General features: G+C 59.5%; 2 protein-coding genes across 4 annotated transcripts; one reads left to right on the plus strand and one right to left on the minus strand.

Annotated features, from left to right (window-relative positions):
* The first annotated feature begins 48 nt into the window (after nt 1-48).
* Nucleotides 49-7131, plus strand: RNF214 (ring finger protein 214). Of its 3 annotated transcripts, none has more exons than XM_033519691.1 (14): nt 49-317; nt 942-1001; nt 1206-1346; nt 1614-1753; nt 2270-2338; nt 3114-3210; nt 3437-3525; nt 3926-4016; nt 4301-4399; nt 4659-5035; nt 5404-5539; nt 5768-5875; nt 6167-6262; nt 6875-7131. In XM_033519691.1, the coding sequence occupies exons 1-14, from the start codon at nt 60-62 to the stop codon at nt 6938-6940; spliced, it is 1827 nt and encodes a 608-aa protein (XP_033375582.1). In that variant the 5' UTR covers nt 49-59; the 3' UTR covers nt 6941-7131. The 3 variants fall into 3 exon arrangements, with proteins under 3 accessions (XP_033375582.1, XP_033375583.1, XP_015505464.1); XM_015649978.3 differs by lacking the exon at nt 49-317 and adding an exon at nt 355-871 and having other exon boundaries at nt 3914-4016; XM_033519692.1 differs by lacking the exons at nt 49-317; nt 5768-5875 and adding an exon at nt 352-871 and having other exon boundaries at nt 3914-4016.
* Nucleotides 7132-7353: 222 nt separating this feature from the next.
* Nucleotides 7354-15266, minus strand: BACE1 (beta-secretase 1; the record flags this gene model as incomplete). The annotated part of the gene is made up of 9 exons (XM_015649579.3): nt 7354-10069; nt 10158-10329; nt 10410-10559; nt 10692-10793; nt 10915-11049; nt 11131-11268; nt 11454-11670; nt 11819-11907; nt 15093-15266. Coding segments are annotated over 9 exons (1419 nt in total), but the record flags the coding sequence as incomplete, so codon positions are not given.

The raw sequence follows: 15266 nt of genomic DNA on the forward strand, positions 1-15266 counted from the left end.
GGGATGGAGCTGGAATGGAGCGGGGATGGAGCCGGGAATGGAGCGGGAATGGAGCGGGGATGGAGCCGGGATGCGACCGCGGCTCAGCGCTGACCGATGTCCCCGTTCGGTGCAGCGGGAGCCCGCTCTCCGCCCCGGAGAGCCCCAGCGAGCCCGGGCCCGGCGGGGACGCGGAGCCCGCCCCCGGCCCCGGCCCCGGAGGCGATGCGGAGCCCGGGACCGGCGGCGCCGAGGCCGCGGGGCAGAGCGGAGCGGCGGCCGAGGAGCCCGACGAGGAGGCGGCCCCGGCCAGGCCGTCGCAGAACATCGCGGTGCAGGTGGGTGCAGCTCCCCCGGGGTTTGTGCTGTGCGGGGCGAGGGCCGTGAAAGGCTCTTGTAGAACCTGGAGGACAAAGAACTGAATCAGTCGAGACTGGGGGGGTAAAACACATCCATACTTGCAGCTTTACAGCCGCGGCTGTGTGCCCAGTCCTCTGCTTTCAACAGTGTTCAATTAATCTTTAATTAAAATTTGACCCTAATGAGGCCACATTTGGAGTGCTGTGTTCAGGTCTGGGCTCCTCAGTACAAGAAAGACAAGAAGCTACTGAAGAGAACTCCAGCAGAGGCTGCAAAGATGATGAGGGATTTGGAGCATCTCTCTTATCAGGACAGCCTGCAGGAGCTGGGCCTGGTAGGTCTAGGAAGACTGAGAGGGGATCCCATTAGAACATATAAATATCTCCAAGGGGTGTCAGAGGATGGTGACAGATTCTTTTTGTTGGTGCCCAGCTGCAGGGTGAGGAACAATGGCCATAAACGAAAACGATAAGTTTCATCTCAGCACGACAGAGACCTGCTTTCCATGGAGGGTGGCAGAGCACTGGAACAGGTGCCCAGGGAGGGCCTGGAGTCCCTCTCTGGTCACTGCAGGGTCTGATCTCAATCATTTCCTTTCACAGACCGACTTCAAGGCGGCCGACACGGACGTGAACACAGACCAGGACATCGAGAAGAACCTGGTGGGTATCAAGGCTTGCGCTCAGGTCTGGGCTCTGCCACTCACACTCCCAGACAAAGGAGCTGGAGCTGTTCTTCCCACTCCTTTCCTGTCAAAATAGAATCATGGAATCATTACATTTAGAGAAGACCTCCAAGACCATCAAATACCAGCCTTGAAGCCCTTGGCTGTCCTTGTTACAGAGGGATTTTGCTCTCCACTGCAGGACAAGATGATGTCTGAGCGGGCCTTGCTGAAGGAGCGCTACCAGGAGGTGTTGGACAAGCAGAGGCAGGTGGAGAATCAGCTGCAGGTCCAGCTTAAGCAGCTCCAGCAGCGGAGGGAAGAGGAGATGAAAAACCACCAGGTATTTGGTGAACAACTGTTTGTGTTTAACCTGCCCTGTAATTAATTTTAAATTTTTTATGAAGAGTCAGGAGAACCTGCAGTCCAGACATCGGCCTCCTGAGCTTCCTCATGATAACCAATTTATATCTTGACTGTATCTGCTAAAAAGAAAGAGTTTGTTGTGTAATCTTATTAATCAAGTAGTCAAAAAAAAAAATGGATTTGGAATCAAAACCATTACTTGGTAATTTTGCTCTGTATCTGTGTGATGCTTCTTTTACTCCAGGAGATCCTGAAAGCAATTCAGGATGTTACGATCAAGCGAGAAGAGACTAAGAAAAAGATGGAGAAAGAAAAGAAAGAATTCCTGCAGAAAGAGCAGGATCTCAAAGCTGAAATTGAGAAACTCTGTGAGAAAGGCAGAAGGTATTTTACAGGAAAGAAAGTGTTTATTTTTGGGGAAGAAGGCCTTGCTTAACTATGATATAAACCTGATGAAGCAAAGAGCTTTAAGCTTTTAGGAAGCAGCGAGTATTTGGGTCAGACCTGTACATGGATGAATTTAGGATAGGCCCTATATTTTATTTGGCACTTTTATGGAGCCATTCTGTCACGTCATAGAGGTCTGGTTTTTATTCTGATGGCTTGGTGATGTTTTTGGGTAAAACTCCTCCAGTGATGGCTCCAAGTGCCCGGAGGGGACCATGGCAGAGCACGTGCTGGGGGAGCAGCACAGCTGCCTGCAGCCAGCCTGGTTCTGTGCCACAGCCTTTGTGCAGTGTCATGAGACAGCAGGATTTGTGCTCTGGAGGCTGCTGGAGCTGTTTTCCCACCAACACTGCAGGGAGCCATCCCCAGCCTGTGGTGTGTGGTCAGCCTGGGGATGTTTGGATGTGGGCCCTGCTGGGATTCCAGCTGTGCTGTCCCTTTTCTCCTGTGCAGGTTGCTGAAGGAGCAGGAGGAGAAGGAAAACAAGATTGCCTCTCTGATTGCAGAGCAGTCTGATGAGAAGTAAGGCTCTTATCCTTCACCTGATTAATCCTGCCCAGTGTGCTGTTCCTTCCTGTCAGTGTGCCTCAGAGTGAATCCAGTGCTCTTGACTGGGACAGAGACAATGATCCAGCAGTGCTGGCCAGTTATGTGCTCTAGAGGTTTTATCTCCTCTTTCAGCATCAGGGCTCTGGATTAAATCTTCTTTGATCCCAGGCAAAGCTGACTCCTGGATACTTGTGACATGAAGATCCCATAAGATTAGAGTTTGTGCTTGGTGGATTGACTCAGCTACTTCTGATGGAATTTCAGCTCCCCAGAATCGGGGCAGGCTGATTTCCCTGTCTGTTCCCCACAGCTGTCCAGCTACACTAAACTCTGGCATGCTTGGGTGTTTAAAGCTGGGCAGGGATGCTCCAGATCCAGGTGTTCCCAAAGCACAGGTGGGAATGCCCAGCTTTACACTTCTCCAGGATCAGAACAGCACAGCTCTGTGTAATCCCTGCAGCTGGGGTTGATTCCTGTTTCAGATCTTCCCTGGGGTTGGACTGAATTTTGCCGAGGGGAATTCCCCTCGTTTTGCCCTGTGTGTTTGCACACCGCTTGTTTGTGTGCTCTGGAACTGCTCTGACTCACACAGCCCAGGGAGCTGGGGCTGGTGTCACAGTCTCCAGACTCTGAGGCTCCAGGCTGCTGATCTTCCATGGCTCCACCCCATCCAGAGCTCCTGGGATCGATCCCTTTGTGGCCGTTCTGGTGCCTGAGCCCAAGGGGACTCCTTGTGTTGTGTGTGCAGGCAGCTGTGGGAGATGGAGCTGGACAAGCTGAAGAACCAGCACAATGAAATCAACAGGAATATTCTTGAGGAGACGGAACGAGCCTGGAAAGCAGAGGTGAGCAGCTGACTTCTTCCCTGCAAAGTGATGGGTTGGAGATTCCAGATGGTTAATGGGCAGTTCTGTGAAATCAGGAGCAGTTGAGGGCAAGGCCAGGTCCCACTTTGTGGGATAAGAGGAATGATGAGCGAGTGTCAGTGCAGTGAGCATTAGTGGGAGCAGTGCTCAGTGCCTGGCCTGGCAGCAAGAAATGGGAGTACAAAACCCGAGCCTGTCTCCACAGATCCTGTCCCTGGAGAGCCGGAAGGAGCTGCTGGTGTTGAAGCTGGAAGAAGCAGAAAAAGAAGCAGAGCTACACCTCACCTACCTCAAGTGAGTCTGTGTTGTGTCAGAAGTGGCAGGGAGGGTCACTCAGGTGTCCCTGTGTCCCTTCTCCTCTTGCTCTGCTTGCGCTGGAGGTTGGACTAGAATAGTTCAGATTTCCTGTGGTTTTCCTACTGGATCGATGTGATTCAATAATGTCACACAGCAAGTGGGGCTGTGCTCATCCCCTGTCACTGTTCACCTGCCAGGCCCAGTCAGTGCTGTTGACTGTGGTGTTCCTGTGTGTCCCCAGGTCAATCCCTCTTCCTTGTGGGGTGTCTCACCTGGGGGTGAGCCCTTCCCACCCTGCTGGAGGAGGGGAGGCCACGGGGCTCTGGGGGTTGCTTGCTCCCACTTTGCTGTCAGTGAGAGCACAGTTGCAAGTGGGAAAGTTCAGCTGTGCTTGCAGGTCTGCACCACCCACGCTGGAGACCATGAGGCCAAAGCAGGAGTGGGAGATGAGGCTGAACAGGATACGAATGACCAAGCAAAGTGTCCGAGTAAGTTCCTGCTGACCTCTCCCAGCCTAGCAGTGAGCAGTTCTTCACACACACCATGAGCAGTTCTTCACACACACTGTGAGCAGTTCTTCACACACACCGTGAGCAGTTCTTCACACACACCGTGAGCAGTTCTTCACACACACCGTGTTCCTCCCTTCAGCTCCTCTTCCATTCCTCTGTGGAGCCAAACTGCCACTTTAGGGCCTGCCACCCCCTGGCTTAGAGTGCCCCCAACTTGCTCAGGTTAGATAAATGCACCCATTTTCTTCCCTCTCTGCCAGGATCAGTTCAACGACCACATCCAGATGGTGAGGAATGGCACAAAGCTGAGCAGCCTCCCCCAGATCCCGACGCCGACGCTGCCTCCTCCGCCTTCGGAAGTGAGTGCCTCTCCAGCCCCACAGCACGGGCATTCCATGCTGCCAGGCCCTGGCACAGCCTGCCTGCTGCTGTGCATGTGTGGGATGGCCCATTCCCTGTCTGGGCTTACTAGAGAGGAGGGGAAGGGTCTCCTTCCCTTTCCATCAGCCAGTGCCTGCAGTTCCCATTTTGCTGGCTGGAGAAGAGCGCACTCGGCTCTGCTTCCAGGTGGTCTTACTCTAACCAGCCTTTCCCTCTTCCCCTGTTTTTCTTTCTCAGACAGATTTCATGCTGACGGCATTCCAGCCCAGCCCATCCCTGACCCCCCGGCTCCCCTTCCCCATCGGGCCTGTCCCCGTGCCCATGGTCATGCCGAGCGCCGATCCTCGGGCGCTGTCCTTCCCTCTGCTGAACCCCGCCATGTCCAGGCCCAACCAGCCCTCCCCACCCCTGCCCGCTTCCCAGGGAAGGAACAGCCCGGTGGTGGCATCGCTGATCGGCACACACAGCCCCCACATGCCCCCCGCCGCTTCCATCCCTCCTCCGCCCGGCCTGGGCGGGGTGAGCGGCGCTCCCGAGTTCCAGCGGCCCCAGCCGGCCGACAAGCTGGAGAAGCTGCTGGAGAAGCTGCTGACTCGGTTTCCACAGTGCAACAAGTAAGGGTCTGCTGGTGTTTTCCGGGGGTCGTGCGTGGAGTGGGAGCCGGGATCAGGGGAAGGGTGTGAGTGGGGTCTGTGGGAAGTGAGGCAGGCAAAGGTAAAGGTCTCTGTCAGGTTGGCTGTAGTGCTGGCAGTGGGATCACTGGGAGCTTTGCAGGATATCTGGGCACAGCCAGGAGCTCCCCAGCCTGTCTCTGGGAGTTCCCTGCTCTTTCCCCAGTGTTTTGGGGAGGGAGGCTCCTCGGCACGGCACTCTCCTCACTTGGAGGGTGGAGGGGAAGCACACGGCTTCCCCCAGGCACTGGTGGCTGAGGGATCCCGGTCTGGGAGGACTGGGAACTCTTAGCAGGCTGCTGTCCACGCAGGGCCCAGCTCACCAACATCCTGCAGCAGATCAAGACTGCCCGGAGGACCATGGCCGGCCTGACCATGGAGGAGCTGAACCAGCTGGTGGCGGCCAAGCTGGCAGAGCAGCAGGAGCGGGCAGCAGCTGGAGCTCAGGTGGGTCAGCGTGGGGGCTGCTGGAAGGGGGCCCTGGGGATCAGGAGAGCTGCCTCTGCTTGCTGGTTCCCCACAGAGCTTGGGCTGTGCGTCAGGGCTGTCCCCTGGGTTCCCTGTCCTGCTGACTGCAGCGTAACCAGGGAACGGTTTTCCCCGAGGTGACTCGGGGCGACTCCTCTGTCCTTTCCTCCTGGGCTGTTCTGATGTGCCTCCTCTGCCCTGCTGCAGCCTCTGGGCCGGATCAGGGCCCCCATGTTCTCTGCTCCACTGCCTCAGATCAGCACGCCCATGTTCCTGCCCCCGGCCCAGGTCGCTTACCCGGGAACAGCGTCACACGTAAGGCTGCTTGGCTTCCCTGGGGAGGGGTGAGCCTGCCTGAAGGGATGAGCCTGTGCAGCTGGGAGCTGTCTCCTCACACAGCTACCCACTGCTGAGGTGAAGGGGAGGATTGGGGCACAGATGCTGTGTTTCACATTGGAACAGAGAGACGTGATGGTGGCTCTCAGGGTGTGATGGTTGTGGGTAGAGAGGGGACTGGGCAGCCAGGCCTCGGCTTTCAGCTGAATCTGATCAGAGCTGTGTGTCTGACTTCCTTGCCTGCTTTCTTTCCCTCACTGCCCATCCCAGACCCCAGCTGCCTGTAAGCTGTGTCTGATGTGCCAGAAGCTCGTGCAGCCCGGTGACCTTCACCCCATGGCCTGCTCACATGTGCTGCACAAGGAGGTGAGTGTGTTCTGCTGGTCCTTCCAAGCGACCCTTCCCGAGTCCTTGTTGTCCTGACACCCTGCCAGGAGAGGGGTATGATCAATAAACAGCTTCCCTGCATCCTGTCATCCCATCCTTTCTGGACTCTTGGCCGGGCCACCCTGCGTGGCCAGTGGATGGCGGCTTTAGGAACAGGCTGCCCTTGTGTCCCTGAGCCTGTGCTGTGTCTGGGAGGGTTAGGTGCTGGAGCAGGACAGTCTGGAAGGATCTGGAACACAGGGTGAGGGGAGAGCTGCCACTGCTGCCCAGGTGTCTGGGCTGGGGATGCCAGGAGCTCTTGGGAAGAGGAGGAGACTTTCCTATCCATGGGTTTGGCAGTGGGTCACTTGTGTGGGCAGCCCCCCATCCCAACAGCTCTGGGGCCTCCAGCAGTGGCCCCCCAAGGAAATGGAAACTCGTGTTGAGGAGGGCCTGGCAGTCCTGCAGGGGTGACAAGGGCTCCTTCCCCATGGTGACCTTGTGATGGAGGCTGCAAGGGGCAAAGGAAACCATCCTTGAAGCGAGCGCTGTGGACAATGACGGCACCTTTGGGTTGGGCCAGTGGCTCTTGACCAATTCTCTCTCTTCCAGTGCATCAAATTCTGGGCACAAACCAACACGAATGACACTTGCCCTTTTTGCCCAAGCCTCAAATGACGGCTGCTGGGACAACACGGGCCCCTGGGAGGAGTTGCTGTGAATAAACAGGATCAGTTCTAAGATTTCTACAGTTCTATATTTATACGATCATGTATACACATGTACATTTTTATTATATAGGTAATGTGTGTATAGAAAGTCTGTAAACATACAAATTCATAAATAAAGTGTGTATATTATGCAGTGATTTGCTGCAGCTCCTCATTTCTTAGTGTGCACCCTTGCTGGCTTCTTCCAAATGAGCATCAGTGTTCCCTGCTTGCTGGGAACTGCCTCTTCCCACTTGGATCCCATCAGCTCCTTCCCTAGGGCCGTTCCTCATGACCTCACCACCCCCACATCCCTGCCAGTCATCACCTGGCTTTATCCCCCTCTTGCCAATGAACAAATTGCAGAAAAAGAGCCGATTTTTTGTGGTCATTTTTTTTAATGTCATAATAATTTACCGTGTTAACATTCATTGTTCTTACATAGACACTGGGTTACAGAGTACTGGAGCCTCCAGCGACAGCCCATGGTCCCGTCCCGTCCCGTCCCATCCCCTGCTGTCACCGGGCCCTGGGGAGGGAGCGGACGGACGCGGCTGCGCTGCAGCTCGGGATAAACCAACCTGGCAAAATTCCTGCGTTCCCCTCTCCTCTACTTCCTCCTCGAGCAGGGCTGACGCACCAACCCTTTCTCCATGGATTTCGGTGGGATTGCGAGGTGCTCAGCACCGCTGAAAATCTTGCAACGACTCTCTAAAAATTCCCCCCCGGCTTCCTCGCGCTCTGCGGCAGGAGCTGGGCGCTGCTGCCCCGGGAGGAGGGCAGGGGAGCAGCCCTGGGTGCTGAGCCCGCCGCAGCCCGGCTCCTCCGGCGAGCGCGTTTTAAGGCAGTGGTCCACAACAGAGTCTCTGGGGTCCTGGGGGTCCTGGGCAGGCACGAGGGTGGGGGGAGAACGCTTCCCTCTTGCGGGGAGCGGCTGGGTGCGGGTTTGGAGCGAGGCTGGGGGCTCTGTGAGCGCGGTGGGGGTGAGCAGGGGCAGCGTGGGGGCTGTTGTGGCAGTGCCCCATGCGAGGGCTGGCTGGTCTCCTACGCTGCCTGTGGTTCCTGGCTCCCCTCGCTGCTCTCCCAAAGAAACCTTTGGCTGCAGGATTTAGTTCACAAGCTTTATGCTCGGTGACTGCTGTGGCTCCTCAGTCTGTCCCTGCCTGACTCGGTGGCTCTGCGGGGCAGCCGCCAGCTCAGCCCTGACACACTGCAGGTATCCCCTCTGTTCATGGAGAAGTGATGCCTTTTAACTGTGGAATCTCCGTGTTTGGGATCTTTCCTATCCAGGCTGGAGGCAGAGAAGCAAGGGAATACAGCACTACCACTGCCTGCAAGGTCACAGGTGTCTGCTCTGGGGAAGGGACGGTGATCCCGCAGCACAGGGAGGAGTCCTCACACACTGGAAAATCCTCCCCGTGCTGCAGGAACACCACGAGGACAGAGGTGCCTCCTGTGCTCAGGGTCCTTTGGGCTTGTGAGCCACTGCTCTGTGTGCTCCAGCCCTGCACCCCCTCCTCAAGCCAGCTGGGACCCCCTCACCATCACGTGCTCCCACCAAACACGCGGCTGTGGCCCGAGCCATGGCCCTGGGCAGTGGCCACAGTGGCCAAGGACTGAACAGAAGGCTAAAAATATTTAAAAAAAAACCCCAAAACAAAACAGGACCGACCCCTAATGCTGGAACAGTGGCTTTCAGGGCTAGAATTAAAAATAGAGATATATGGATATATTGTACAGGTGAGAGGCAGCCGTGGTCTGTACACGTGGGACCGGCTCTGTACACGCTCTCAACGCGCAGCTGCGCTACCAGCGACACGCTTTGTAAAAAAACAAAAATAAATACAACCATGTGTTTAAAAAAACAAGAACTGCTGCAGTTCCCACAGCTGCCGCCTGTCCCCAGCATGCCGGGGTGTCCCACAGCCGGGCCTGGACGTGTGGAGTGAGCAGAGAGGAGCTGCTGTGCCGTGGGACGCGCTGAGCTGAGCTGGGGGGCTGCAGGGGGGGCCCAGGCTCCCCTATGGCTTTCGAAGGGCTGGCTGGGCTGGGGAGCAGCCACTGCCAGGGCTGGGAACCTCACTCCTGGCACCGGCTTCTGCGTGGCAGCCGCTGCTGGAAGCAAGGGCAGGGAGTTTCCCATCCCATTGACGTGGGGAGAGGATGGGTGCCTGCTCCTGCCTGTCCCAGGAGGGTGCAGGGAGTCCTGGGGCCAGCGGCAGCAGGAGCACAGCTCGGGAAGGCAGGAAAATGCAGGGGAAATGTCAGAGCGAGCGGTGTAAGGGCAGCAGGGTAGCAGGGAAAGTCCTGTCTGGGCAGCCCAGGCCGGCCCTGCAGGGCTGTCTTGGAAAAGCCCGAGGCTGGATGGCTCCAGGATGATCCCTGGAGTCTGGCTCAGTGCAGGGAGTCACAGGGGAGGCACAGCTGCAGCACAGCTCCCTACGAGAGAGCCTGGGCTGGCAGCTTCCCGGCGGGGCGAGCTGCAAAGGGATGCACAGGGATGGAAGGGGACAGGCAGGGGACGGCTCATCAGCGTCACTCCATCAAGCCAGGCAAGGCTGGGTGGGAGAGCTTGGTCCTGTCCTGGTGCTGGAACAGAGAAGCCGCCCCCAGCTCCCAGGATGGGGCAGCTGAGCTCTCCCCCTGCCCAGCTGCCACGCTCTTGCTGCAGGTCCCAGATGAATGGAGCCCGGGGCTGGGGCTCCCCCGGCTGCTGGCCCTGACGGACACCGAGTCCCCAGGCTCCGGGCAGCGGCTCTGAGCTCCCCACGCTGCCACCAAACTCCAGCCCCCGGAGCAAGGCCCCCGCCCTGCTGCCTCACCTGCGGCCCCGGGGCTGCGCCCGCGCTCCGCCATCACTTCAGCAAGGAGATGTCGTCGGCGAAGTCGTCGTGGTCCCGCCGCAGGCAGCGGAAGCAGCGCCACTGGAACACCATGAGGCAGAGGGGCAGCATGAAGAGGGCGCAGATGGCCGCCATGACGTAGGCGATGGTCATCAGGGTGGACTCGTCCGTCTGCGGGATGTTGTAGCCGCAGTCCTCCATGTTGGAGTGCAGGTGGGGCCCGTCCACCGCGGCCGTGCGGAACTCGTCGTGCACTGCGGGCGGGGGAGGCAGGCTCTGGCCGCTGCACACCCCCGTCCCCCGCGGCCCTGCCGTCCTCCCCCGCCCGCGGGCCCAGCTCACCGTGGCAGGCGCTGACGGCGAAGCCGATGCGCTTGCGGGCGCGGTCGAACACCACGTAGAAGCCCTCCATGATCACGGCGCCCATGACGGTGCCGGTGGAGGACTGGGAGATGGCGAACTTGTAGCAGTCGTCCTGAGAGGTGGCCACGTCCTCCACCGGGCGCAGGTATTGCTGCGGGGGGACAGCAGCCGTCAGGGGAGGGGGCGGGGGAGGCAGCCGCGCCCGCCCAGCGCGGTCCTGCCTGCGCTCACCTGGGGCAGGATGGTGATCCGGAAGGACTGGTTGGTGGCCTCCCCCATCAGGTAAAGGGACAGGACCGGGAAGATGTGCCAGGGGGTGGTGCCGACCTGCCAGCAAACCAGCTGCTCCCCCAGCCAGAAGCCATCCGGGAACTTCTCCGTCTACCATTGAGAAAGGGGAAGGTGAGCGGGGCCAAGCTGGGCAGGCAGCAGAGACGCCAGGCTGGTGAGGGGCAGCCACACCACCCACAGCCCTGCCCTGGGCCCTGTGGGGAAGGGGTGGGTTCCACTGACCGAAGATGCCGTTTTGATGGATTTCACTGCAGCCTCAAACACTTTCTTCGGCAGCCTGAGGTTGGTGGTCCCGCTGTCCACAATGCTCTTGTCGTAGTTGTACTGGGGAACAGAAGAGGAGTGACCCAGGTGCAGAACCCCAGCCCGCTCCCCACCCAGCCTCCTCTGACCAATGGTGGGTGTCTCCAGTGCCCGTGGGGCAGCTCCACCGGTGTCCCCCCACCTCTTTGCAGTCCATGTTCAGGTCCTGCCCGTTGACCTCCAGCTTGACGATGATGACCTCGTAGTACCACTCCTTGCGGATGGGGGTGTACCAGATGTCACCCACGTACAGCGAGCGGTCGATGCCGCCGATGATCTGCACAGGAGACACAACGGCGCTGCCACCACGCGCTGGCAGTGCCACGAGGGAGCCCCCAGGCACCCGGGGAGTGCTCACCATGCTGCCTCCCACCGAGGCCACGGCCTCTGTCTCGTTGGGAGAGAAGCCTGTCCCACACAGCTGCAGGGAGAAGATGTTGGGCACCCGTGTCTGCTTCACCAGGGAGTCAAAGAAGGGCTCCAGGCTGTCGTCGGGCTGGTGGGAGGAGAAAGCAGAGGCAGGACAGGGATATGTCAGTGCTGTCCCTTCTCCAGAGCTCTCTGTGTCCAGGGAAGCTCCCCTCAACAGCACTGCTGTGCCCCAGGGGACAAACAGGGACCAGGAAAAAGGCAACTGAAGCATTTTGGTGCTCACATCCAGGACTGTCAGCCAGGACTCACCCGGGCAATCTCTGCATACGCCAGTCCCAGGATCCCTTCCCAGTTGGAGCCGTTGATGAAGAATTTGTCCGACTCCGTGATGGCAGCGATGTTGGCCCTGACAGTGACGTTGGGGCCATGGGGGATGGTGACGAGGTCGGTCCCCAGCTCCCCTTCCCACTTGCCCTGGGTGTAGGGCACGTACACCCCCTTCCGCAGGTCACGGTAGGTGCTGGACCTGCAAGGGCGGCCAAGGGACGAGTCAGGGCTTGTGGATCCTGCTGTTCCAGAGGCCAGGTTGTACCTGGCAGGGTCTGGCCAGACCTCCCGAAAGGAGAAGCAGTGTGCCTGAGTGCCTGAGCTCTGTGTCCCCCCAGAATACTCACAGCTGCCGCTGGTAGTATCTCCGGAGGAAGGGGTGTGGTGCAGCTCCCACAGCAAAGTTACTGCTCCCTGTGTCCACCAGGATATTCAGCTGGAGAAGAAAGAAAGACAGGAAGGCTCATGCATGCAGTGGGACCCTCTTTTGTTGTGCCCAGAGAGGAGAGAAGGAGGCGGTGGAGCAGCAGGCAGCAACATCAGGGAGTTGCACAACAAGCAAACACCATCCAGCACTGTGCAAACAGAGCACGAGCTCCTCGCTCAGCACGGCCTGGCCTCAGCCCCCAAAGCCACAGGCAGGATTCGGGCAGCACTCGGGGCCGGAGAGCAGCAGCAGCAACACAGGGTGCACAGGTTCCCCTTGCCAGGAAAGCAGATTTGCTGGCACAGCCGGTGGGAAGGATGACTGGTGGGCAGCCCCCGCGGATCCCTGCGCCCGCTAATCACCACCCATATGCCGAGCCCCGCTCCCGATTCATTCCTGCCTCGGCAGGATTACCAGGTTTGGCAAACATCCCACTGGCAGGGCCAGGAGCGGGGCCAGCTGGATCCTGCCCTCAGCTGACCCGTGCCTGCAGCCCCGGCCGGGAGTGGGGTGGGATGGCCCGGGTGGGATGGTCGGGGTGGGATGGTTGGGGTGGGATGGTCGGGGTGGGAGCAGGGCTGTCCGAGCCTCCTGGCTGTGCTGGGCAGCAGAGCTCGGGGTGAGCCCTGGCCCCAGACCCAGGAGCTGCTTCACAGCACTACCCCAGGCAGCAGCACCAGGGCTTCAGCCCTTAATCTGTGGAGTCAGAGGGAGAGGAAGGAGGTTAATGCGCTTGTGTTAATCGCAGGAGCAGGGGCTGCAGCTGCCGAGCGCTCTCCCTACAGGGGCTGGCATGTCCTGAGCTCCCAGCTCCCCCTCCCTGCCAAGGGGAACGTTTCAGGCCGTGGGTGAAGGTGAGAGCAGCACGTTCACCCCCCAGGCCCCAGCACACAGCCTGGTGCTGCTCCCAGGGCTGCTCCCGGTTCTGCCGTGGGTCACTGGGGGCCACCTGCTCCACACCGCTCATCTCCAATCCCCAGGGCACCCCGAGGAAAATGGTTTCCCTGGAGAAGGACCTGCTGAGCTGACACTGCAGGGAGAGGAGGCAGGGAGGGCTTTTACTCCACCAGGCTCCATCCTGCTGAAGGGGTCACGCACAGGACCCACGTGGAGAGAACCCAGATCCTTGAGATTCAGCCCAGCCATCCATTCAGGCCAGGACACGGCACGTGAACTGGCGAGGCCAAGACATGTGTGGCAGGGACACTGCCTGAAACCTGTCCCTGGAAGTGACAGCCCCTCCAGGCGCCTCGGCAGCAGCGCTGGCTCTGTGCCACGCGTGTCCCTAGAGCTGTGTGCTGCTCCTGGGGCACCAAGCACTGCCATCTGTCCCAAAACACCGGCTCCTGCCGCTCGGCTCGCCCCTCTCCCCTGTGTGTTTATGAATCAGCCCGTTCTGGGGAGCCAGGGAAACCAACATGCTTGGACACATGGAATGTGTGAGCAATCAGCTGCTGACGGTGACTTGGCAGCGCAGCACGGCTCAGAACCAAGATTAAAGCACAAGGGGATACAGAAACTTCCTTGTCAGCATTGGGAAGGTGAAAGGAAAGGTGAGGAGATGGATCACCATCTCCCTGCTTCGTGTGAGCCTTTGGGAAGGATGCACGCACCCCCCGGGGCAAACACGCTCCCAATTTCCTGCAGAGGCACAGCCAGACTCTTTCATATGAATCCTCTCATTCCACTGCAATGCCTGGAGGGATTTTGCTCCAGCACACACACACACACACACATGCACAGGCACCACGTTTGCATTTGGAAACAATCCAAGGCTGGAAGATGCTGCCCAAAAGGGTGACTGGCTCCGGAATGCGCGAGTGCCTGGGAACAGGTGGTTCGCACGGAAATTATCTGGCAGCTGCGACACGTGGCAGGCAGGAGATGATGAAATCACATTTAAAACAAGATTTTAGAAATAATCTCCTCCCTTTTCTTTTCCCCCTAAACACACCCTGCCAGTGCAGGCAATAAATCCCAGGCCCACAGTCGTGCTCCCAGAGATCCAGCTTCCACGGCAGTGGTGTCATTGCTCCGTCCTCATCGTGCTCCCATCGCTCTCCCCACCACGCACACAGAGCACAGCCAGCTCGTGGGGAAAAGCCAGCCTTTATTTCAGAGCCTGTGTGGGTGCTGGCTGTTCTGGCAGCACCCAAAAAGTGGTGATGGCAGGCTTGGGGGAATGTGGCCCTGTGCTGGGAGGAACCTGGAGCCTCGATCATGGAGCTCGACCCCCAGGTTACACTTGTTGCTGGTGACAACAGGGATCAGGATGGGCACAAAAGGATTTAGCAGCAGGAACCTCCCCGATCTCATCCATAAAAGAGGGGAGGAGCTGGTCGCCCTGCGCTGTTTGAGTGGCACCTGGCCCTCAGCTCTCACCCCGTCCCCAGCGCGCAGGCACACGGTGCCACATGAGCTGGGCAGCATGTGAGGGACGCTGACAAAAAGATGGAGCAGGAGCAGAGCCTGGTGACGCACCAACGCCTGCTCCGTGGGCTCCCTTTCCATCCAGGCCATCCCATTTGCCTGCACTTTGCCTCCCCACGCTGCCACAACTCCTGCGCAGCCACAGCCATCACGAGGTCCCCGGGAAAACCGAGCTCTGGAGCATTTCTGGAGAATTTCCCGGGGCCGGGAGCAGCACGGGGAGCCAGGCAGCAGCTGCGCCCGGGGCTGTGCTGGGAAGAACTGCCAAGCACGGCTCGGCCGTGGGCTCCTCCGAGCCTGCATGTGCCCGCTCCAGGCGGGCACGGGGCTGTGCAGCCACATCCCACCCCCCTGCCGCCCACAGCCCGCACCTGCTCCAGCGGCATCCTTCGGCTGCGAGCGGGGATGGAGGCAGGGAGGGAGGGAGCGCCAAGGGAGGGATGGAGGGATGGAGGGATGGCTCGCTCGCACGGAGAGGCACACGCAGCACCAGCCACCCCGCCCGGAGCGCCCGGGCAGCCCCGGGAGCTCTTGGGGTCACCTTCGGCGGGCGCCTGCGGCCAGTTTTAGCCGAAAGCCAGCAGGAAAAACATCCCCGGAGCGATGAGAAGCAGGAATGCTGCCCGGGCCGTGCGGCGAGAGCCACGCGAAGCCATGGTGGCACCCGCAGCGCCTCTGCTCTGCGCCCCGCAGCCTGCGGGGAACGCAAGGGATGAGGGAGATGCGGGGGATGCGAGAGATGCGGAGATCCTCTCCCACCTCACCTTCTGCGGGGGGCTGCCCACCGTCATCTCCACGTAGTACCCCTGCCCGGACTTGCCCCGCAGGTTGTCGATCATCTCCACGAAGCTGCCGGCGCTGTCGGGCTCGGTGTCCAGCGGCGCCCGGCGCTGCCGGAGCCCCGACGGCGGGGCCGCGCCGCCCCGCAGCGGCAGCCG

Source organism: Parus major, chromosome 24, assembly GCF_001522545.3.
Source record: "Parus major isolate Abel chromosome 24, Parus_major1.1, whole genome shotgun sequence".
Classification (NCBI taxonomy): domain Eukaryota; kingdom Metazoa; phylum Chordata; class Aves; order Passeriformes; family Paridae; genus Parus; species Parus major.

What these genes read in the sequence shown, in the direction of transcription:
- RNF214 (XM_033519691.1), top strand. Translation starts at nt 60, where the DNA reads ATGGAGCCGGGATGCGACCGCGGCTCAGCGCTGACCGATGTCCCCGTT. An exon ending in GCAGAGCAGTCTGATGAGAA is followed by an intron (nt 2,339 to 3,113) that starts GTAAGGCTCTTA and finishes TTGTGTGTGCAG; the next exon opens with GCAGCTGTGGGAGATGGAGC. An exon ending in CACATGTGCTGCACAAGGAG is followed by an intron (nt 6,263 to 6,874) that starts GTGAGTGTGTTC and finishes TCTCTCTTCCAG; the next exon opens with TGCATCAAATTCTGGGCACA.